Source organism: Sinocyclocheilus anshuiensis, unplaced genomic scaffold, assembly GCF_001515605.1.
Source record: "Sinocyclocheilus anshuiensis isolate Anshui unplaced genomic scaffold, SAMN03320099.WGS_v1.1 scaffold635, whole genome shotgun sequence".
Classification (NCBI taxonomy): Eukaryota; Metazoa; Chordata; class Actinopteri; order Cypriniformes; family Cyprinidae; genus Sinocyclocheilus; species Sinocyclocheilus anshuiensis.
In genome coordinates, this window is record NW_015551039.1 from 227,593 (window position 1) to 253,073 (window position 25,481).

The 25,481-nt window shown below is 36.6% G+C and overlaps 2 protein-coding genes across 2 annotated transcripts in view; both read left to right on the forward strand.

Moving 5' to 3' along the window:
- The first annotated feature begins 3,507 nt into the window (after window positions 1-3,507).
- LOC107661374 (RNA-binding motif protein, X chromosome-like) lies at window positions 3,508-8,565 on the forward strand. Its single transcript, XM_016450901.1, is given in 10 exon segments — window positions 3,508-3,682; window positions 4,543-4,618; window positions 4,620-4,666; window positions 4,826-4,932; window positions 5,144-5,285; window positions 5,449-5,565; window positions 5,648-5,756; window positions 6,416-6,550; window positions 6,625-6,716; window positions 7,282-8,565. Coding segments are annotated over 9 exon segments (1,116 nt in total). The 5' UTR covers window positions 3,508-3,682; window positions 4,543-4,559; the 3' UTR covers window positions 7,590-8,565.
- A 920-nt stretch (window positions 8,566-9,485) lies between these two features.
- LOC107661375 (rho guanine nucleotide exchange factor 6-like) overlaps window positions 9,486-25,481 on the forward strand; it is a 31,351-nt gene continuing 15,355 nt past the window's right edge. Inside the window, exons 1-8 of the mRNA XM_016450902.1 lie at window positions 9,486-9,735; window positions 11,238-11,321; window positions 14,135-14,219; window positions 20,961-21,082; window positions 22,330-22,534; window positions 22,630-22,700; window positions 22,791-22,885; window positions 23,019-23,114. Coding sequence (XP_016306388.1) covers window positions 9,571-9,735; window positions 11,238-11,321; window positions 14,135-14,219; window positions 20,961-21,082; window positions 22,330-22,534; window positions 22,630-22,700; window positions 22,791-22,885; window positions 23,019-23,114 — 923 coding nt within the window. The 5' untranslated portion in view covers window positions 9,486-9,570. The remainder of the gene's footprint in view (window positions 9,736-11,237; window positions 11,322-14,134; window positions 14,220-20,960; window positions 21,083-22,329; window positions 22,535-22,629; window positions 22,701-22,790; window positions 22,886-23,018; window positions 23,115-25,481) is intronic.

The following is a 25,481-nucleotide window of genomic DNA, read 5'->3' on the forward strand; positions in this document are numbered from 1 at the left end:
TTGTTGTTTGTCATTTCTCTGATCACAAATGCAGACAGAGTTTTATGTTTACGCGGCATAAGTCATTATAATCAATAATTATGTCCCCACTGGATGCAACAAATGCCTCGTTTGTAATGGGTTTTAATGTTTTTGTCTCATCGCTCCGGCCGGACACCGCATCACAATAGGGTAAGGGGCGTAACATTTCCGTCACACGCTTGAGGTATTCAGCCAATCACAACGCACTGGATAGCTGGCCAATCAGAGCACACCTCGCTTTTTCAGACCGATGAGCTTTGTAAAAATCGACGCGTTTCAAAAAGGCGGGGCATAGAGGAGAAACAATAATGTACAGTATGTGGAAAATAATGTGTTTTTTTTTACTTTAAACCGCATAAACACATTTCATTACACCAAATACACCAAATAATGTTCTTTTTAGCAGCATCATATGACCCCTATAAGTTAGGCTATGCTGTTTTTAAGTCACATGACATTTGAATGTCCGTCCAAAAATATTTTTCCCACTGTTACCCTCACACGGAAGACACCTGTTGAAGTGCTCCAGAAATTGCTATATTAACCTCATTTCTAAACATCTCTTCTCAAGGGGGATTTTTTGCAGCGTCTTTGATAAGTAAATTCGATATTTTTATTCACAATTTAACTTTGTCTAACATAGTTTTACTGTAAATTGAGAAAATATCAATGTTTCCGTATGGCCATGCTGTACCACAGTGATGTATTTCCCCATTGGGATTTTTTTATTGATAGTAGCATCATTTATGGCAACGCTGTACACAGTGGAAGTGCATTTACCCATTGGGATTTTTTATAGATAGCATAAATGATTGCAGTTATTTATTTAGCCTATTTAAAGTGTTTATTGTAGTATAGTTGTATTTATGTATAAATAACCAAAATTATTACTTATTTTCAGAAAATGAGTTGACTCTTTCATGTGATGAGAGTGAGGATAAGTTAGCCTTCAGTGGTTTGTATGAGTTCAGAGTATATAAATCTATCAATTTCTAAAAGAAATGTGCATTTGAATAGAAAAGAATATCATAATTTTATAGAAAAACTACTTTTTTGACCATTTTTCATTGTAGTACAGCGTTGCCATATAGCAACGTTTCCTATACCCCTCCAAAACAAAGTCTGTTTTGATTTGTATGATTCAAACTATTTCATGTAATAAAAACTTATTTGAAACAAATATTTCATGGTTAGAAGAACACAATACATACCATAGAAGGTTAAGTACAAATTGAGTTATTTAAATTTTTTTATATTTCTGTATTCAAAACTATTTATTTACAGTTTTTCTCAGTCGCTTTGGTGCATTTCTCACATCACTATTTACATTTGCACAACAGTTAGTTCAACCTCCACAACATTTAGTCATTTGTGCACATCATAGTAGCAGTTTCTCATTCCTTCGAACAAATTGCAAATGCTTTTGGACATGCATCAATTGCTTTCATACAACTCTCTGCTGTTTTATAACATTATCATTTGCTTATGTCATGTCAGTCAAAATTAACTATACTTGTGAATGCTGAATAGTCATTCCATATAAAACTAATAGTCCTCATTTCATTGCTTGAGTCATTACATACAAAAATGTTGAACTAGTTGTCAAAATCTGTCAAGCAAATTTTACAAATTTTTTTCAATCTTTTTTTTCCTGAAAATGTCTCCTAAATTGAACAGTTTCTCTCAGGTGAATCTCAACTTTCACTGATGAGAAGGGGTGTGTGAAGCATTAGTTGCAACCAATGATAAGCCACTTCTCTACAATCACTGTCTGTGAGAAATGCACCAAAGCGACTGAGAAAAACTGTAAAACATCTCATAACATTATTACAAATTTAATTTAATTACTAGTCATTCTAATTTTTTATTAAATAATTATTTATTTATTTTTTCTATTAAACACAAGGGGTCATTAATTGTGCTAACATTATAATGTGCAAATTCACACACAATGTATCTTTAATATGGCCTGAATTGCTGTGCCTGTCTTGATATCCAAGAATGTTGAGAAAATATTAAATAAGTTTAATGTATTATAGATTTTAAAGGATTTTATAATTAAATACATCCGAAAGGTCATCTAAAATGACCAATATTATTGACTCCCCCCCCACCACCACCTTTCCAAGCTGGAGTCTCCCAGTGAATTAAAATGACCAATATTATTGACTCCCCCCCCCACCACCACCTTTCCAAGCTAGAGTCTCCCAGTGAATTTTGCCCATTTCCACCACTGTATAGATAGACAGATAGATAGATAGATAGAAAGACAGACAGACAGACAGACAAGACAGACAGACAGTCAGACGGACAGACACGGACAGACGGACAGACGGACAGTCGGACAGACGGACAGACAGACAGACAGACAGACGGACAGTCGGTCAGACGGTCAGACGGTCAGACGGACGGACGGACGGACGGACGGTCAGACGGACAGACGGACAGTCAGACGGACAGACGGACGGTCAGACGGACAGACGGACAGTCGGACGGACAGACGGACGGACAGACGGTCAGACGGACAGTCGGACAGTCGGACAGACGGACAGACGGACAGTCAGACAGACAGACAGACAGACAGACAGACAGACGGACAGTCAGACGGACAGACGGACGGTCAGACGGACAGACGGTCAGATGGACAGACAGACAGACAGACAGACAGACAGACAGACAGACAGACAGACAGACAGACAGACAGACAGACAGACGGACGGTCAGACGGACAGACGGACAGTCGGACGGACAGACGGACGGACAGACAGACAGACAGACAGACAGATAGATAGTAATAGCAGGTCAGTACTACCACTACCACAGGTGAAAAGAAACTGTCTTTCTTGAATAATAATAATAATAATAATAATAATAATAATACCAGACTTGACTTGATATGGAAACATTCAACTCAATATATTTTAACTTAAAGTAATGATGATATGTCACATATTTAATGGTCAAGGGATAGTAAACAAAATATAATTATTATATTATTAGGGAAGTTACAAATATATAATATACATTTGAAATCTGCCGATTGAAAACCAAGATGGGTGATCTAGTGTTCGTTTGGTCATTGGATCTCTATTAATTTCTTTGTGTACAATTCCTTAATGAGTGCAGATGTGATTTGGCGGGTTTACAGGACTAAAATGAGTACAGTTTGCAAACATGGCAATAGATCAGATGTTCCAAGAACTGGAACTGATGGGAATTAATAGTATATCTCTAAAGACACTATTAGGTTATGGGGTAATGCAATCAAGAATATATGGAGAATTGTTTAAGTATTTAAAAAAGACAAGATTAATGGAAAGAGTTTTAAGTTTTTAATTTTGTATTTATTTATGTAAAAATTATTTTTTAAATTATTATTTTTTTTTTTTAAATCTGTAATAGTTTAATAATTTACAGCTGAACCGTGTACGTTTCACACTCCAGTATGTGGCGGTCATGCACCTTTAACGTTGGTTTGCCAATCCGCCAAAAAACTCGAGAGAAGAAGAAGAAGAACATGGCAATAGGGGGCGTGAGAGACTTTTAAACCGTTGTTAAGTTCCTCCCTCCGACCACAGAGTAAATGACTGCTGCTGGGCGGGAAACACATTGGACACATATAAACCAGCAGACGCTTTTGTTTCTGTCTATTGATCCTGAGGTGAGTGAGTAAATGGATAATTGAAATATATACACTTAAATGTCATCATGGTTTTTGGTTAATCGATTGATGGTAGTTTTATCGGGTAATACCTTAGCCGCATAGCCATTTAGCCTATATTTAGCAGCTGTGATGGTAACTGAAAATGGCTTCGTGAAGATGACAGTCTGCAAGATGTTTTTCTAAACGTACATTTCTATCGCCATTTTGAATTTGCAACATCTGGCGTTATTCGCTTATGTACTTAATCCAAGTAGTTGAGTGTGTTTATCGCGCCTCTATGAGGTTCTTAATCAAACACATGTTGAAGTTAGCCAAATGGCCTGAAGTGGTCTCATGCCGCTGCATCTGCCAGTAGTTTTATGATGTTAAGCGTCCGCCATTTTGTAAGCCATGCTTTAAAATGCACATGTAAATGTCATGCAAGCTAGTGTTCACCGGAAACGTTTAGTGTTTTCTGAAACAATATTAATGAAAGTTCGTAGTCTGCGCACGTGTTCAACAACCACTTCTAGCCAGGCAGGGCCTATCAGCTAGTGGTTGCTGAGTTAACCATCTGCTCCAGAGAATGATGAAATTAAACGTTTTTCTGTTACCAAATAGCTTTTCCAACTCCCTTAACCGTGTAACAACGTGTAAGTTACTGGCATTTTTGCATCGTTTTTAGCTCCTTTGCATGTAATGTTAAAATTCTTTAGTCCTCTGGTCTCCCAACTTGCTTAGGTTGGACTGTTTGCTGGTTTTAGGCACTTTTTAGTTAGTCAGGGTGAGAGACCATGCAGGTTTAAGCTGTTAATTAATTTTTCTAAGACGAAATACACTGGACTATTCTAATGTAATCCAGTAATGTCTCTCTGCAGTGGCAGTAGTGGGAACCATGGCAGAGGCAGACCGACCAGGGAAGCTCTTCATCGGTGGCCTGAACACTGAAACTAGTGAAGGTCCTTGAAGCGTATTTCAGCAAGTTTGGCAGAATATCAGAAGGTACTTGTAGTTTTTGTATAATTTAAATTGCTTGCTTGTAGAACTGTCTTTCTGTTGTGCAAGCTTTTTTTAATACATTATTGAAATTTGTTTTAGGCGAGAGCTAAAATGCTATTGAAGCATTTGGTGTACCCCCATATGTTTCCTTGTCTTTTGTAGTTCTGTTGATGAAGGATCGTGAAACGAAGAAATCTAGAGGCTTTGCATTTGTAACTTATGAAAATCCTGGTGATGCAAAAGATGCGACGAGGGAAATGAATGGAAAGGTGAGTAGTAATGTGTGAAATTCAGATTTGTGAGCTGTGATGAAGATTTGTGGCGGTGATCTGTTTGAACTGATGTAGTCCACAATTGTCCTCTAAGAAGTTTTGAGCTTACATGATGGATGCACACATTTGCTTGTCAGTGTGCTTGTATCTGTTTTTCTTTCTAATTTAAGAGCTACAATTTCCTAAACTTCTGTTCCTTGTGTTTTAGCCTCTTGATGGAAAGCCTATTAAAGTGGAACAGGCCACAAAACCTCAGTTTGAGTCTTCAGGACGCCGTGGTCCACCTCCATCACGGAGTCTGCGAGGGTCTAGGGGAGCACCAAGTGGAATGCGGGGACCACCAAGCAGAGGTACCATTCAGAACTTTTATCGGCCCCTTTTTAATTTGTGCCATGATGACACCATTTTGATGATCTGTTTGAACTGATTGTCCTCTAAGAAGTTCTGAGCCTACACTTAATATGCATACTTGCTGCCAAAATAAATATTACCAAGATAACGTAGGTATTGTAGAACCCTTTTTTAAAGGCATGTCATCCAGAGGGCCACCACCACTGAAGAGAGGCCCCCCAGTGCGGAATGGAGGACCCCCACCCAAGAGATCTGCACACTCTGGGCCAATGGGAAGATGTGAGTTTGGTGAACACGCACAGATTTGTACTGTTAATTGTTTGAATGCATTTAACAGCGCCAATGTATTTAACTGTGCCAGTGTCCAGAGACAGGGACCCATACAGCCCTCATCCTCGCAGAGATTCTCTGATGTCACGGCGGGATGATGGTCCTCCACCTCGTGATGACCACTACAGTAGCAAAGACAGGTGGGATGATGTGCAAAAAGCATGCAGAAACGAAGATGGGAAAATATGAATATTAGAAAAAATAAATAATTATTTAAAAAGAAAATTGCAAGTGTTGTCTTGGTAATTAACTGAAACATTTATAAAAATTTAAGCCTAATAGAAATATTAAACTAATAAGAATGACAAAAGCATATAAATTACCGTATTGACCCGAATATAAGACAATGTTTTTTTCTTGGAAATACATCTGGAAAAACGCGGTTGTCTTATATATAAGATTTTGGTAGGCTACTATTAGATGGATAGCCTAAATGTCCTAATTCAGATGGGCTACCTGTTTTTTATTTTTAAGTGTATATTTTTTTAATGTGATTGTTGGTACATTTTACCAGTTTTTACCATACTTTCAAAACAAAAATTCAAATAGGAAAAATATGCAATATGAAAATAATTGAAGACAAAATGTGTTTTACTGCGAAAAAACAAGATTTGGCTTTTAAAAAGCCTTTTTCCAAAAGGTATATCTGGAAAAAGGGGGGTCGTCTTATAATCAGGGTCGTCTTATATTCGGGCCAATACGGTACTAAAACTCAAATTAATGAACCCTATAGGCTATAAATACACTAGAATAATATTGGTGCAGTATACCGTAAAGCTCACAAGCTGTTGTTTTGCAGTTACTCCAGCCGTGACTACATGAGTTCACGGGACAGTCGAGACTATGCCCCGCCACCACGTGATTACCCATACCGAGAGTATTCGGGCCATTCCAGTTCTAGAGATGACTATGGGTCAGGATCCAGAGGTTACAGGTGTGTTAACATCCTGCAATGGATGTCTGTGATGGCAGTTTGAGAATCCAGCCTAACGTTTCTTTGTTTCTTAGTGATCGTGATGGCTATGGTGGAGGACGAGAGCCCAGGGGTTACATGGATCGGCCCAGTACGGGCTCCTATAGAGATCCTTATGACAGTTACGGTAAGATTGAACCTTTAGTGTGGTGAAAAGGGTTAGGGGGGCTCCACTCAAACTGCCTGTTTTGTGCCTGGAAAGGGCTGCTTCGTGTCATTGCCAAAAAGTGGAAACATCAAATGCGGCGTCTTTTCATCCAGAGTGTTCCATCCAAAAAAAAAAAAAAAAATCACACCAACAAGGAATCTCTTACAAGCTGTTTTTTGCCCCCCAAAAAGTTCCGGTCATTCTGGTAGCACTGTCCGAACAACCAACAGAGATCCAGTATCCAAACTACAGTCTAAATGGAATTCAGTCCAAACCAAGGAAAGTGCATTTACTCAACAATGATGTGCCAAAGGGCTCTGAGTGCGCAATTGTCAACACTGCAGTTGGGTAGATCAGGTATCTTAGCTTTAACTAGTCCCACCCATAACCCTAGAACCAAATTTGTTTTATCCTCATTTGGAAAGTTTCTAATGTTTGAGCTAGTCGTGATACAAATTTAGGGAAATGGGCACTTGACAACGCAGTATCATGCAAAGAATGTTTAAGTTAATTTTGCCAATTACATGACCCATTGACCCTGCAGGTAACTCACGCAGCGCCCCACCCTCGAGGGGTCCCCCTCCATCCTACAGTGGGAGTGGTGGAAGCAGTCGTTATGACGACTATGGCAGCAGTTCCCGGGATGGATATGGCAGTCGTGACAGTTATCCCAGCAGTCGGAGTGACCCGTACTCCGCTAGTCATGGTGACCGTCCGGGTAGACGGGAGCGAGGGCCACCCCCTCTTGAGAGAGGCTATCCTCGTGAATACAGCAGCTCGAGCCGAGGGCCGCCTCGGGGTGGTGTCCGTGGCGGTCGGGCAGATAGAGGAATGGCCCGGAACAGATACTGAGATGGACTCTGTGGAGAAACAAATAAAATGGAGAAATGATGGCTTCTCATTGAAACGTTCAAAAGACTTTAAGATTAAAAAAAGTGCCCTTTTAAACTCTGGACTTCAAGCTTCAGTTTCAAGCTGTACTCAAACTTGTGAATTTTTAATTTTTTTTAATTTGTCCTTTTTAAATTCAAAGTTTCGTTCTTTTCTCTTGCCCACTTCCCATTTAATGGTACCGTTGCAAATCTAAGTTTGCTCTTTTTGTATACTAGTGACTTGTTAAACCTGCAATGCTCTAACATATGGCTTTCATTTACCAATAAAGTATTTTTAATCAAAGATCTTGAGCAACAGCACTCCATTCAAGAGAATGAGAAACTATGAAGTGTAAATATCCATTCACCTCTTCAGCTTTCCGTGGTGAGCAACCCCAAGTTCCACTTAATATAGATGCAAAGCAGAATATTCATGTAGGCATGATTGTTCACATTGTTGGGGACTGGGCAAATGTCACCTTTTTCCAAACTCTCTATGGGTATAGTTTTCCTCAGTGCAAATGGATCCTTCATCACAAAGCCTAAACATTGACGCCTTGCATCGACCAATCCAAAGACAACCAAAATGCAAGAAACAAATCAGCATCACAGATAAAACCTGTCAACAGCTGGTAAGCAAAGCAAACCCTTTTGTTCTGGTATAAGTCTAGTCTCTGTGGTGTTATTTTGCAGCTTGAAGGTTAGTGTAATTTAGTCAAACATCGACTTGGTTGCCCTGGCTTTTTCAAATGCAATCTGAAACAATATGATTTCCATTATTAACAAACTCACTTCTGCCTTCAAAGGAGTCTGATCTCTCTTCCCAGCCACTGGATCACTTCAGTTTGGGAGGTCTTAGTCTCAGAAATATCAGCCAGTTCTACTGTTGCACTAAAGGAGAAAATGTTTGGATTTTTTTCCTGCCCCTTTCAAATGAGAAATGGCCCCTTTTTTTTTTTTTTAAAAAGGATGTTAAGATGAATCTCCTCAATGGATCTATATCTACAGCCATATGTAAACCACATAGCTGCAAAACCTCTTGAAACCTCCCAGTGGAACCCTTTTTGAAAATGTAGTAAATTCACTTGGTGTTAACAAAAAGCCAGAATGCTCTCAAGCATGCCGATTCTAACAAAGGAGACCACGTGGAGAAAGACCGCACCCTATCAACAAACCTGGAAAAAACCTTTGGGTCACTTGAGTTTTTTTGTAAAATTTACATTTAAATTTTTTTTGTCCCTTATGCTGAGCTACAACAGTTCGCTGATGGAAACTCTCATTGCAGGCTGAATGGAGGAAAGGGAGTTTGATGGTTATACGTTATTGCTGATCAGCACCTGTTGCCATTTGGTGATGCATGATGGTCTCAAGTAAGATGCAGGTATGAGTAAGTCCTTAAACCACTGCAAATTCATATTTGGTGTTTTCATACAATTAATTACTTTTGTTTTCATCTAGATCCGAACTATCCAGGTTCTTTGGAGGCTGCGGTTCATTGAGGCTGATGTTTGGATGGAGTCCTGGAGTGCTACAGATGAATTGCTTGTATTTATTTTTTTTATTCAATAAACTATCATTTGAATTGAAATGAACTTATTTGTCGGTGTATCTTATTTAATTCCCACTATAACAGTGCTGAATATTGGTATGGTGATGTCAGTGCTCACTGTACTACAGGCAAAAGTAATTTCCATCAAAAAACGCAGTTGAGCCATATGGAAAATTCTTGCGGCTTTTTTAAAGCAATCACAGTTCCTTTTGTGTCAGAGAAATGTCAAAGAGCCTTTATGTTGGTTATATGGCAGACGTCCACTGGAGAACTGAATTGCCGGGCTGAATGGTTGTAACATCAGTGAAAAAGCAGAAGCGCGACGGATGTGGGTAGCATCTGAACACAAATAGTGAGAGCTGGCGCACCAAGGGTGCTGCTAAATCTGAAAGGCCCATTGAGCATAAAAACTATGAACCCCGAGGAGCAAACTGTTACGTGGCTAATAACATTAGGCGTGCTTAATTCACCCAAAAAGAATATCGCTGATCCGGAGGAATTTCTGAAAACCTCTCTCCGAGATGGGGTCGTCCTGTGTAAGCTTATGGAGCGAGTGCTACCTGGAGCCACCTTAAAGGTAATCGATAATATGCACATGCATGTTTGCTTGATTAAATAGTCGCAGTCTAGTGAATTAAATATTGTCATAAATGCAAATGTATCAGATACAGCCATGCGGAATTGACGGTGCGAAATTACTTAATGTTACAAGTAACACTTTGCAATGCACTGTATTTTGTAAAGATGCAATACGTTTTGAAACCATTTTCAGCTATTGTTGTGTATTTAACGGTGTTTATTCAGGACACACAATTTAATCGAGATAGAGAATCTGACTTCCTGTTACATGAGAAATTGTTCCGCATTCTCACAGTTTCAAAAAAGTTATTTTCTTCAAAACTTGTCGATCTTCACTTTAGTATAAAACACCAAGAGCATTTGTAAAGCAATTTTCTTCTCTCGTTTGTAAAAGCCGTCTAACTATGTCAGTCAGATCTCAGATTATTGTGTCTGTTTGCATGCTGCTACCCCCCTTTACTCATGGCACATAAGGTCGTTATTAATAAGATAACCTAGGGTATTCATTTTGAGTTTCCCCTGAATAAAATTCTGTTGCAATTGTTTTACTGTAAATGCTTTAATTATGGGGCGAATGTATAGAGCTCACTGAAATGTATAACGAATGTGCTGATCAGTACAACAACTTGTAAAAGTTTCTCCGTTTTATAGAGCTCATTAGAAGTTTTCTTGGTTCTTGTCTTCTTCCCTTAATTTCTTTTCAGCATATTTCTATTTCAAACCACTTTACTCATTTTAACGCACGACGCTTTCAAACGGTTATCTTGTTGAATGTATTTACATTATATTAGTGAATGAATCATTCTTTTGTGTCGGATCTTTTTAATGAATTGGATTAGTCGGTTCACGAAACGGGACTGAACGATTCGTGCAAAAAAAACAAACAACTGTTTAGCGAATGGTAATGCAAATTATATTATTATGACTTTTTTACAAGCTGAATTATTACTGCAACCAGACATATGGAATTACAGTTTGGGGGAAAATGTAACAAACAACTATATGCGTCTATGGCTTTATTTAAATGTTTTGTTTATACCATATAATATACCACGTCATGGACGTCAATGCGCAAACGAATCGAATTTTGAACCGGTTCTTTGAACGGAACTGTTCGAAAGAACCGATTCGCGACAATGAGTCGGACTTGCCATCATCACTAGTAAGCGGTCCAAGTAAAATCTTGCTGAGCAAACATCGTCACTTCCTCTAAATGTACCTTTTCTGGTGCTACAGGGCCCGATGAGATCTAGCATAGATACGGGCTGTGTGTCTGTGTAACAGGACGACGCTGAAGCAAAGAAACAGTTTCTTAGTAAACTGAACGCCAAAGATATTTAGCATGCGATACTGGACGGCAGTGGCAGGGTACAATGTGGCTCACAGACTAGGTTGACACACACTTCAAAAAACGAGATCTTCTTGATCTCAGGTGGTTCTGTGCATTACAGTGTGCTCGAAGCAAAGTTGAGACTATTTACATCTTTCATTGGTTTTCAGTATTCAACTGAACCCAGATGCGAAGCGGACTGCATTGCAAACATTCGAGAGTTTCTAAAAGGATGCCAGTCTCTAAAGGTTGAGGTAAGATCAATTTTCCTTAACATTTCTGTGCATGAGTGCGTTGGTATCACTCAAATGCAGCGTTTTTGCTTATAAAGGGTCATGCCTTTGAGAAATACAGCTGAGTGTGTATTGATATGCGGCCTGCAGGCTGAAGATATCACTCTTTTAATAACCTAAATCAGTTATATAGTGTATATGTATGAAAATACATTTCAGATTAAAGCTGTATTTATAAGCATTGATTTTATGCAGGAATGATTTACTTAACATAGTCTTAATAATTTATATTAGATAATATATTTAATAATTTATATTAAGTATTTATGCAGAGTACTTCTTCCTTCAGCCCATCTATTTTAGTGTAGCTATCCCCGAGGGCAAGCAAATAAATAGCAGGGTTTAGTTTTGGTTTTGCACATGTGATCTTAAAATATGCCAGTAAACAAGATTGCACATAATACTAGCTCTTTCGCATATGCATTTCATTTATTATGGTTATTATGGTCTTGACCTGCAGCAGCATTACAGAGCTCTCAAGATGATGTTCAGGAATTATAACTGTCACAGTAAACACTCAGTCTGCAAGGTCAATTACTGACACAGACACACAGACAAACTATGATGCCACACCCTCTGCAGTGACAGTGTTCTTGGACTAAAACTATGATCAAAATCTGGTTATGGAGTGATAGACTGTGCATATATAGTGAACATGACTCCTTAGCACCGTATTGGTTATATGTAATGTTTGGGTTTGATTTAAAGATAGTGAGCTTGCTAATAGAATTGTGGTTTTGTTTGACCTTTATTGAAATAGTTTCACTTTTTATGGTTGAAACCTATTTATAGGAGTATAAATTGAACATCTTGCCACTGAACTGTTCAGAAGGCTAGTGGTAGACTGATATGGGGTTTTTAATAGTCTATACAGATATGAGATAATGCAATTAAATGCGAGCAAATGAGATGAGAATGACAAAATGCTGGCTATGCATGGACATTGCTCTCTGCGAATTTTGAGACTGACACCAGGCAGAGTGACCACTGTTAACTGGCCATTCGGCACAATTAGTGGCCAATGCTGATGAATTAATCATAGCTATGAATATCTGCTAAAGAAAATTGAATCAACTCAACTTGCTTGTGTAATGCTGTGATCTTTGGCTAGACTACGTTACTCAGCAGCACAAATGATTGCTGTTCTCCCCTATAATTTGTGGTGATGCTGTAAAGCAGCAGTATGAAGCTGGACAAGGAGCGCTGAGGGTGAGAGTTACTGGGAATAGATGGTGATATACCTTAAAATATGGTTATCAGTATAAATGTTCAAGTATAGTTTCTGTCACAGTTATGCCACTGTTTCCTGTGATGCTGAATTTATGCTACGGCATAAATTCATGTTTACCTGATTTGTAAATGTAATTTTGGAGTCTGAACTTGATTAGATCAAAAGAATGCACATGTCCTGTCTACGAGAATTGCACACAAAAATAAAAACTCCACGTGCCAGGGTAGTCCAACAGATGACTCATTTGAACCACTTTTAATGATTCATTTTTACTTAAGCAGGTTTTATTTTTATTTTATTGCATTTTATTCTGCATTACTTGTCTGCTGTATTCTTCACAGCTGTTACTGAATCAACATCTGACTCACTAACCTAACTGCTTAAATTTAATTTAAGTCAGATTTTATTAGGTCTACCATAACTTTGGAAGTTATTAAAGGTAAAAATATTCCATAAAAAAAAAAAAATATATATATATCATAATCGTTTTATGTATACATATTCATTATCAACCAACATTTTAAGAATATACTCATATAAATGTTTGCTTATATCTATTTTTAAGAAAGCTCTTTGAAAGGCCCAATGGCCATATGGTTGATGCAAGTCATGTGACTAGACAGAGAAGCCAGTCGCATAACTTTCACTTCTCCTTTTAAATTAGCTGAAAAGGAGAAGTATCGTAACACAAGCTAAAGCTTGATATGAGCCTTGTTAAATTACTGATGAGAGAGAAATGCAAATAGCAAATGCCCCAAAGAAAATGGTAAATGTAATCTTAAAACTGCACTGACTGTTCATCTTGTTGCAGCCTCCATAGCAAAACAGTGCTCAGCAAATAAAAAGACAGATGCTTCTTGCATTGCTGTGTAAACGCTATTATGTTTTATTTAAAACATGAAACCATATCCTTAGCAAGAAAGGGGATAGCTGTCTGTACCCAGTGTCTGACAGGGCCAAACCAGCATCTCAAAATGTGGGTCACATTGAAGTTGTTTTTTCTAACCATTGAAGTTTTTTAACAGGGCTCTTTATAGGGGTGTCATAATGAAATGATATAGATCAATGCATCGATTAGATGAGATGTGAGATATTGATGTAGCATGTAAAAAAATCTATAAATCTTTTATGATTAATTTTATATATTGTTTACAAAACTAAAGTGTGTTTTTGTTGTGGATGTCCCAATTGGGATACAGGATTTTCAGGGAGTTCAATTAAATTTTCATGTCATATTTTGGTTGCATTTTTAATAAAAATTTAACCGGTTGTGTAAAATATGCACATAATATCATGATATCAATATATTGATCATAGGCCCCTGAATCTAATCAAACTGTATCGTGAATATCATATTGCAAAATTGCTGGCTAAGAGAATATATGTCCGTTCATATCATGATATAAAATGATTTATACCCATATTTTTTTATGCATAGATAAAACCCGACTCCTCTCTGATTTCTGATCTACTTCTGCTGCTTCTGCTTCTGACATTGTCTGTGGACAGTTTTTCTTGTATTTGACTAATGTCTTTCTCTTAGAGCTTTGATCCAGAAAGCTTATATACTGGGGAGAACTTCAACAAGGTTCTGTCAACACTCTCAGCAATAAACATCGCCACTCAAGGTAATTCATGATGTTATGGACATGTATTCTTCACTGATATTCCTAGGCCTGTCGCGATAATTAAATAACCGTCTAATCGTGATTATTTGATCTAACCGCGGTTGTTTCAGACAACCGCGATTATTGTGCCTTTTATACGAGACAAGGGGGGAGTCATACACCAAAAGAAACAGAAGAGGACCAGTTTGCTTTTCATGCACTGTATAGCCTATACAGGGTTCCAGACTCATTCTTCCCACTGGTCGCTCTTTTGCGACTAACTTTTTCAGCTGGTCGCAAGAGCACATGATTTGGTCGCAATATTTTTAATTTTTTTTTGCTCTACAACATGGGATTATTCAATGCATGCTGATGAACTTTTATCATAGTTTATAGTTATATGGAAACGAAAGTGGTTAACATTCAACCCGTTCTTTATCATCAGTAGTATTATTTGTGATTTAAATTTTGTGAATGGGAGTTTCTTTCTCTTTTGCTAAGGGCTTCGGATGCTTTTACTTTCGAATTCGCGATCTTGTTGTCACTGTTTTGCTTACATACATCTACACACCTTTCATTTTTTTAAGACTAAAACAAAAGATGGATTCATTGTTATTCTTAATTAAAAAGCACAACAACAATAAATCAGTAAGATACAATGACAAACTAGCTTACAAAACGTTTACACTTAATCGTGATAATCGTGACAATTTTTAGACAATTAATCGTCAGCCAAATTTCATAATCGTGACAGCCCTATTCCATACCTTTTCTTTCCTTGAGTACTGTAGGCATCAGCTTTGTCTTCTCATTAGGGATGTAACGATTCACTCAACTCACGATTCGATTCGATTCACGATTTTGATTTTATGATCCCATTCGATTCGCGATTTTTTAACAAAATGAGATTTAAGACAAATTATAAATTAAATGTGTCCTTTTATTATTGCTTGGACAAAATGCTGCACGTTTCTTTGTGAAATTGAAATATAACACTATAATAATATAGCCTACTAATATAGCACTTGTAAATTATTGCTCTTTTGTTGGTTTTGATTGCTTCTATTGTCCTCATTTGTTAATCGCTTTGGATAAAAGCGTTTGCTAAATAACAAAATTTAAATAGAATGTAAATGTAAATAACAAAACTATTTTTTAAATTATTTTAAAACAAGCCCCAAATCAAATAAGTAGCACAAATAAAAGAAATCTCTTCATATAAACAAACTAAGGCTTTGTCTGTGCTCTTTCCATTTAAAATGAGAGGCAACCACTGCATTTTAATCATGATCCAAACAAAGATGCTGCATACATGCAACATGAGCAGTTTTTAATCTAAATTACATTGTATACTTTCGAAATTTGAAGCAAAAACAGAATGATTTCACTTCAGTTTTGTGAAACTATACATAAAAAATATCTGCATGAAACAGAAACAGCAGACGAACTGAATGAGACGCAGATGCACTCTCTGCCAGCAGGTGGCGCTTAAAGTGTTTCCTTGGTTTCCGCTGTAAACAAAGCAGCGCTGCACTTATGAACTTTAATATGCATTATACAGAGGCAAGAGGAAAAGAAAAAATACCATCGAAAGACAGTAAGTTCCCCTCAGACATACGTTCATATAAACTCCTACCCCTAATTGAATCGCGATTTGTTTAGCATCTCAACTGATTTGAATCGTCACATATTTAAATCGATTTTCAACTGGCTCGCGGTTAATCGTTACATCCCTACTTCTCATTGGTGAGTTTCTTCTGAAGTCAAGTCACATTTATTTTTTTTTATTGCGCTTTATAGAATAGAGAAAGTTTCAATGCAGCTTCACAGTATTAAACGGGAAAGTAACAGAATCAATGTTGCAAACATCAAAAATGAGGCAAATCCAAATTCTGCTACAAAGAAGCTGCCTGTAGCAAGTCAATAGTGTGATTCTTCAGCTCCAGACAACGATAAGCAGCTCTGCTGAAGACAGTAGTGTTGTCAGCTTGAGTCAGTTCAATGTTGATTCAGTTCAGTTCAATAACAGTGTCAATGTTGCAAAATTCATCAGTTACTACAAAATGTGATTCAGCTATAAAGCAGATGACAATAAAACAGAAGACAAAACATTAGGAGAAACCAGGCTTAGTCAGGGGAACAGTTCTCCTCTGGCCTAAATAGCCTGAATTTGTTAACACCAAGTTACAGTCATGTTAACACTTATGAGGGTTTTGCTAGGCAGAGCAGACAGTCTAACACAAGGCTTGCACACAACAGCGTGTGTTCAAGACATTTTTAGAAAATTAGGCCCTGATGGTCACTTATACACTACAAAGAATGTCTCTGTTTACAAGTAGGATAATAAGCACTCAATAATCACTCAGTGTTATGGTTCTGGTGGAAATGAGCCATATCTTTCCTGCTGCGTGTTCCCTTAAAACCTGTTGCTACAACAGTCCTCCTTCATCCCGCTAGCATCAGCGAGTTTTGTTTTTCTAAGTAGGGATAATGATTTGATTCTTAAGTGGTTCAGTAAACGTATTTTAATTCCACTAAAAAGTTCATTTTTAGAAGCCTGTGAATATAGTTGGGATAGATATCACATGCCCATGCAAGTTTATCTCAGTGAAATGCATAGTAGGCCTTTTAATTCAGTCGAAGAGTGCAGTAAACATGAGATACAGATTGCATTTTTCTCAGGATGAGGATGACTGACCTCTTGTATTTGCTCTGTGAATGTCAAGAGGTGATTTGTCTGGGGTCGTACCCACATCTGTGTCTTTCAGCTGCAGCTGCGCTCAGCTACTGGAGGCAACAGACAGTTGCTTTTTGTTGGGCCTGTCCGGGCGGCTGACTGCATCTGCATAAGCATGCGGAATCCATGAGGCATGTAGTTATTCTCAGGTTTTGCTTCCTTGTCATGTTTCCCTGTGGCTGTTGCCTTTAGAGGACAGTGTGTCCTCCTTGTTATTGCACAAGTCTTCCTCAAGTCCCATATAGACTTGTGCCGGTATTCGGTAATGCGATATATCACGGTAATGAATATGCACGATATTGTTATCGTGGGCACTTCTAAATACGGTGAATAATAAAGTTATTAAACCTGCTATACTGTATTATGACAGCACTTTTTTTAAAAACTAAATGTCAATATCGTGATAATACCGTATACTGTGATAAAAGCATTAGCAATTAATAGTAACATGAACATTTGATACCGGCATATCCCTAGTCCCATAGGACTGTTTCACAGCCGTTTTACACATCAGTCAATCTTGATTTACCACTTTCTGCAGCCAGGTTCCTTGAAGGCATAGTTTACCAATATTTATATCTGTACACAAGATGTTTTTTTTTTGTTTTTTTTGTTGCTTTCCTTGGATCAAAATAGTTAAAACAGTAATTTTATGAAATATTATTGCAATTTAAAATAAACGCTTTCTATTTTTTTCTGTTTCAGTGTCAGATGATCCTTCAGAAATCATTCTAATATACTGATTTGGTTCTCAAGAAATATTTCTTATTATTATCAATGTTGAAAACAGTTGTTCTGCTTAATATTTTTGTGGAAAGCATGATGCTATTTTTTTCACAGGATTTTTGAATGAGTTCAAAAGTATAGCAATAATTTGAAATAGAAATCTTTTGTAACATTATAAATATCTTTACTGGCATTTTTGATTAATACATCCTTGCTGAATAAAAGTTTTAAAATATCAAAATATTATGAATGATAGTGTGTATGTATATAGAAGTCATGCAGTGTTTTGTTTTATAATCTATTATTATTATTAATAATATTTCTTCTTATTAAGAAGGTATTATTATATTAAGGTATTCTTAAAAAAAATCACTTTTTGTATTACACAAAATCAGATCAGTGTTATGCTGAATACATTTCATGTTCCTGTGGCATTGCGTTAGCAGCGCAAAAGGCCGTGGGTTCGATTCCCAGGGAACACGCATACTTGTAGAAAATGTATAGCCTGAATGCACTGTAAGTCGCTTTGGATAAAAGTGTCTGCTAAATGCATAAATTATTTAATTATTTATTTTAAATTATTTCAAGAATTTTCATTTTTGAGTAAATTACCTCTTCAACAAGCCTGAGTTGGTGGGTCGTTTGTCATTCCAAACAACACTCCTCTCTTATTTATCTAAATTATTATGGAATCTTGTTTACTCTTGGTCCGACTTTAAATGTTTGCAAATAGCCTTGCAAGCTCTATATTAAAGTAAGATTAAAGTGATGTGTTAGTTCTTAAGAATGACTCACTAATGAGAGCAGATTAAGTGGGTGCAGATTGATTTGACTGGATTTGTGTTAAAACAATCTATATGATGTAACTCTGAGGGTTTCACTCTGAAGTGTGCTTAAGACATAGAGAAGACATTCCCTCGCCTGGCCTTATCTGGGTTCTCTGTTGTGTTGGCTGAGGAACACTTGGAGAAGGCTCACACATACTGTTTGTACGCCGTGGGTGTTCGGAAAGAGCCTGCCGTGAAATCCAACAGACATGCTTTTATTGTGTAGATGGAGCGAAGTGTGAGTCAGTGAAGAGCCCCAGAGGCCCCTGCAGCGCTGGAGATCTGTCAGGACCCAGTGTGCAGCAAACGGGACACCTGACTGTTTTCTTCTATTGCTAAATACTACATGTCTCCTCATTCCTTATCTCCCTCTATTAATGAAAGACAGATTGCTCATAGCAAATTAATATGAGCTAATCATGGTCTGCTAAGATTTGATGTGAGTACACAGTGTGGTTTTTGTGCATTTTTGTGACTAAATAGCATGTTTCAGGGTTTCAGGCCTTGCTTTGGTTAGGCTGGAGCACACATTATGTCTATAGGCTGTGATTTCTCTTTGATACTTGTCGTCATACATTAGAGAGTATGTGTCTGGCTGCTTTCAGCAGTTGTTTGTTGTGACCCCTATGCAAGTACATTGAGCTGTGGACTATTGGCGGTTTAACATCACACACGACAGAATTATGAATGGGTGAGTGAGTGCTCTAATTGGGATGTTTAAAGATCACAGAGTGACCTGGCTTGACTCTATATTACATTTAGAGTCCATTTTACATGCATTTGGTGTAATGCATAGTAAACAAAAAAAAGGCTTTAGAACAGTTTTAATAAAGATTTTATATTTTTGTCGAATGATTCAAACTGGCAAAAGTGCTAACATTTCTGTCAGTTGCGCTGAATTTTGCAAAGTGTTAGCAAATGGAATTTGGAATGACTATCATGTTCATTTGACTATCATGTTGAAAAATAAAGTACAGAGAGTAATATTGTGAAATGCTATTACAATTTAAAATTTTGAATGATGGCAAAGCAGAATCTTCAGCGTCACATGATCCTTCAGAAATCATTCCAATATGATGATTTGCTGCTCAAGAAACATTATTATTATTATTATTTATCAAACAGTTGTGCTGCTTGATTTTTTTGATTATTAGAGATTCCAAAAGAACCGTATTTATTCGAAATAGAAATCTTTTGTAACATTATAAATTAGAGCCCGACCGATATATCGTTTTGCCGATATTATCGGCCGATATGAGCCTGTCGCTTTTTTTACTCCCTAATATCGGTAACGGTATCGGCCCCAAAAAACCCATATCGGTCGGGCTCTATTATAAATGTCTTTACTGTCACTTTTGATCAATTTAATGCATCCTTGTTAAAAAGATTGAAACTACCTGCTTGAACTTGATCGGGGTGTTTTGATGCGTTTCCTCCTCTTGAGGTCGCCACTGCTTTTAAGAAGAGGTTGCCAGGTTTTCACAAAAAAACCCGCCCAATCACGTTTCGAGGGAGTCCCCCGTTAACAATCGCGTAATTATCACAAACAGAACGATTATTAGAAGCCTTTCTTTTTCTCATGATTTCTATCTTATATTCATGAATGTATTTTGTAAGAATACAAATAGTTAACAGAATAAACATGTTTAAATTGTATAATGTGCACCAAAGATTTTTTGTTTCAATATATTGTTTCTGCTGCTAAATTATACTGTCAGCTAGTTTAATTTCATAGCTTATATATTTTTATTCAAATGTAGTTTTTCTCTGTAATGAGGAAGTGAGTATTTAGTGGATTATGTTTAACAAAGGGGTTAAAAAAGAGTGACCATTAGTTCCATGGTGTTGGATCGGTATTGGCCAATTCTTAGAATTTGGAATACACCATGTAATCTTACACTGCAAAATAATAACTCGAAAAGATTAAAAGATAGCATCATAATTATTTACTGAAGCCTTAAATTAATCAATTATATAATGAAAGACATAAAAACAGACAATCGCGATAATCGGCATAATCGCCAAAGCCCTAAAACAGACAATTAATCGCAATAACCATGACTATTTTGTAGACAATTAATCGTCAGCCAAATTCCATAATCGTGACAGCCCTAAGTGTGACATTAAATCATATATCATGAAGTAATTTGAATCTCACACTGTATGAAAAATCAAAGATAGCAACATTTGCTACTGCTACTTCATATTTTTATGCATGTCATTAATCTGTTTCTCAAGTGTAATAGGTCATGCTGTACTGAAATGAAGAGTACACTGCTATAGAATCATTGAACTGTAGACTCAGCCCTCAGTAACCTTGTTCAGGACTTTCTGTATATCCATATCAGTAAACCTATAATCCAGTGACAACCCACAAAACCTACTGCTCTCAGCAAGTGAGAAATGCTATCAGTTATAAACTTTATTTTCTGTGTTTTTTAAACTTCTCTTTTATTTTCTGATTGTATCCAGATTGTACCCCTAATAGATCATGTCCACAGTCCAGTGCCTCTGCTCCTAGCCTGTCAACCCCTTCACAAGCCGTTCCCACCTTAAAGTCCAGCAGGTCTTTACGGAGGCAGTCAAAAGCTGTGGTAAGAAATCTGAACAGTGCCATAAATGCTGGTAACAGTTGGTCTTTTATGTCAACAAAACGTTCTTGAAAGAGAGTTCAATTCAAAGAATTCAAAATTTGAAGAATTCAATCAATTCAATTTTTTTCAGTTAATGCCAAAACAGCAACAAAAAAAAAAAAAGACAGATTAATCTTAAACTTAATACCCAGTTTATTGGAAGGCTTTTTAGAAAATTTTGGAAGATTTGAGCTTAATGGGGTCACTTCCCCTGTACTGTAAAGAAACACTTCAGACTATTAAGGAACTTGAATATGCAAATTACCCTAATAAGATTACCAATTACAATGCATTCTGCATGAAGACAGTCATTTTAATTAATTGCTCATATTTACTGCTCTATTTATAACATTATTGTTCTAACCTCATAACATGTATAACAATTAATGAATAATGTGAATAATAACAATTTTGCCACTCGGTACTTAAATATATTTTATAATAAAGATGTTGAAAAAACTCATTAATTACACAGGTTTCTGTAATTACTCACAGATAATCGACCCTAATATTGAAATTTGTAATCATAAACATTTTCACATTGAATCTCCAAATTATTGTGGAAACATAAAGACAGTATTTAAAATATTTGCTATTTTAAATAATTGTTTAATGGTATTATACCCATTCAACATTACAGTATAATTGAAAGCCAGGCCTAAACTGCAGATTATCAGATGGTTTTATTTATCATTTATTAACAATTTCAGGACATTAAAAATATTATAACAGATTTTAAGGGACTTTAAAACAATATTTGCATAAACCAATTATAATAAATGTGACATTTAGCTGCGTATGTTTATATTTCTGTCCCTATCAATACTCAGTTTGAATGAGAGCTGAGAGACAAGTTAATCTTGCACATTATTTTTCACGATAAATAATAAAATCACCAGATGCTGTGTTAATTATGTTTAACACAATAAACAGCAAACGTTAATCACAAAAATTAACACTGTTTCCCAGCCCTAATAATTTTATGTTACAACTTGCTTTCCATAGACTGCTTATCGTCATTGTCTAGGATCTTAATATTTTCTCAAGGCCTTCAGTATTTACTTCTAGATGTGAATAGAAGACAATTTTTGTTGTAGACATTTGGCATGCAGAAATTAGAGTGTTGTTGTGATCACCATTAAAATCATCATTAAAGTAACACAGAATACTGCATACTGAAGTTCTTCACCTGTTGCTGTTGTGTCCAGGAAATGTCGGAGAATGGAGGGGGCGGGCAGCTGGTGGTCAAGGCACGTTTCAATTTCAAGCAGAACAATGAGGACGAGCTGTCTTTCAGCAAGGGTGAGCTGATCCATGTCACCCGCCAGGAGGAAGGTGGATGGTGGGAGGGAACCCTTAATGGCAAAACCGGCTGGTTCCCTAGCAATTACGTCCGAGAGGTCAAGCCATGTGGTGAGTGGGCAATCCAAGATATTCTCTTACACGTATTACCCTAGTGAGCATAATCAATTAAAAAGGTCTCCCTTTCTTTTTTTTTTTCCCCTCAGAGAAACCAATTTCTCCGAAAGCTGTAAAAGGACTTGACGTTCCTCAGCTGACTAAAAATTATTACAATGTGGTAAGGTCTTAAACGTGTGAACAAATTCCAAAAAGGACATGTAAAGGAATTTTAACTTCTTATTTGAATGCTTTGGGGTTTTTTTCTCAGGTGGTGCAAGACATCTTGGAGCATGAGAGAGAGTTTGTCAAAGAGCTGCAGATGGTACTGGGCTGCTACCTGCGACCTCTACAGGCCAGCGACAAGTAAGAGTAAAACTCCGATGTTACCATGGCATCAGGGAGCCTTTGATATCAAAGCCTATTGACATTTTGGGGAACTGGGTCGGTCAATGAAAACCCATGCGCATAATGACTCTTCTGTTGGCTTTCTCTGCAGGCTGTCTAGTGCGGACTGCTCCAGTCTGAATGGGAATTTAGAGGACATCCTCTCGTTCCAACAGGGACTGTGTCTTGCCTTGGAGGAGTGCTCCAAGTAAGAGCTGCATTTCAGTGTCTTTATCTCAGTCTTCATATACTCAAATGATTGCTTGATTCTATTTTTTCTATGGAAGTCATACCTTGGATTTTACAGTGCCTCTGGTGGTGGCTTTGTGTCACATATTTGTAACATGTCCATATCTATGCTATACCATTTCAAAACCTAGGTTATTTGCAGTGTTGGGAAGGTTACTTTGGAAATTTAATAGGTTACAGATTACATTCGAAATGTAATAAGTAGTGTAACTATTTCAGTTACTTTATTAAAGTAATGTAACTGATTACTTTTTGATAACTTTTTTTTTATTTCCAAACATTTAAACCAGGCAGGGTTAACCTTACAGTAGTACTCAACACTGATTACTGTCAGACTTATTTTACTTTGAGATCATTCTGAGGTTAAATACAGATTTAAAATCATAACAATAAATAGTTTAATAGCTATAATACGGTTTTTGAAATCAAATATTTGCATAGCTATGACAGGAAACACTGGCATCTAACAATGCCATGGAAAAAAATGTTAATCTAAAAAAAAAAAAAACATATGCATAAACCCAAATAGGAAATAAAACAGTTATCGAGTAAACATATGTCCTATTTCGTGTCCTAAACTGCGGTGTCAATGCAAGAGCCAATGCAGTTTGGGAAAAAATTCAATTAAATGTGTGTGCGTGTGTGTGTGAAAATATTCAGATGTAACCCCATTCATAAGTAACTGTAATTTAATACACATTTTTTTCTCAGTAACTGTAATGGATTAGTTACATTTATTTTGTAATTGAATTACAAAAATACCCTTTCTATTGATAATTATAGGCCAATTAGTATTTTACCCACTGTTTCTAAGGTTATGGAGAAATTAGTTGCAAAACTGATTAGCAGTTACTTGAGTAGTAGTTCATTTTCATTGCATCCAATGCAGTTTGGTTTTAGAGCAAAATATTCAACGGAAACCGCAAATTGTTTTTTTATAGAAAATATTAAAACTTTCTTAGATAAAGGTGGTGTAGTTGGAGCCATGTTCCTTGATTTAAAGAAAGCCTTTGACACTGTTAATCATAGAATCCTTATGTCTAAGTTATCTTGTTTTAATTTCTCATTACATACACTTAACTGGATAGAGTCATATCTATCAGATAGATTTCAGTGTGTTAGAGTACAAAATCACCAATCCAATGATTTAGGTACATCAACTGGTGTTCCGCAAGGATCTATCTTGGGTCCATTGCTTTTTGCTATATATATATAAATGATTTTCATCTTGCATGTCCTGGCATTAATATACAAATGTATGCGGACGATACAGTAATTTATATACATGGTAATAGTCTAGCACAAGTTGCAAATGAACTCACGAATTCTATGGTTAATGTGTCAGCATGGCTAAAAGAGAATTGCTTACAACTAAATGTGTCCAAGACAGTATGTATGTTTTTCTCCAAGTCTAACAGTATTATTAAAGAGCCGGATGTTTACGTGTCAGGGGTGAGGCTGCAGGTAGTGCCTCAATATAAATATCTGGGAATACTGATTGATTCTAAACTTACATTTAAAGCTCAAGTTAAAAATGTTTGTAAGCAGGTTAAGTTTAATCTCTATATTTTTAAGTTTATTAGATTATATGTCATTAGAGGCAGCTAAGATGTATATGTATTCTATGGTTATTTCTCACATGACTTACTGTTTAACCACCTGGTCTCAGGCGAGTTCAGTGACTCTAAAACCATTAGATTCCTTATACAAACGTACACTTAAAGTCCTCGATAAGAAATCGGTACATTATCATCATTGTCTAATACTGAAAAAATATAATTTAAGTTGGGAAAACATGATTAAGTATGCTTGATGTATAAAATTATTTATGGTTTATCTTCTCCCCCTCTTAGTCAGTTAGTTAGTATTAGAACAACTGATTATCGTTCTACAAGAGGTGCATTAAGAGGAGACTGTATCATACCGCTTAGATGAAGTAATTTTAGTCAGTCTGCTTTTTCTGTCAAAGCTGCACGAGAATGGAATACTATTCCGACAACTATACGAGATCTAGACACATATGCTTTATTTAGGGTTCAGTTGAAGCATTGGTTAATTAGTACTCAGATTTGTCAACACTAGAATTTTATATTTGCTAGCTATACTATTATTGATTGTATCTCGTTTGCATTGTCTTTGTTTGATCCCATTGTTTTTTAATCGAATACTGTATGATTTGAGCTATGTAATTATAAAAATTTTTAGTATGTATTTTTAATTACATTTTATTTTAGGGTGACTTGTAACATCTTGTCCAGGGACTACGGATGACACATTTACAGGAATGTTTTATTAATGTACAATGTCCCTGTCAACTAAATAAAGT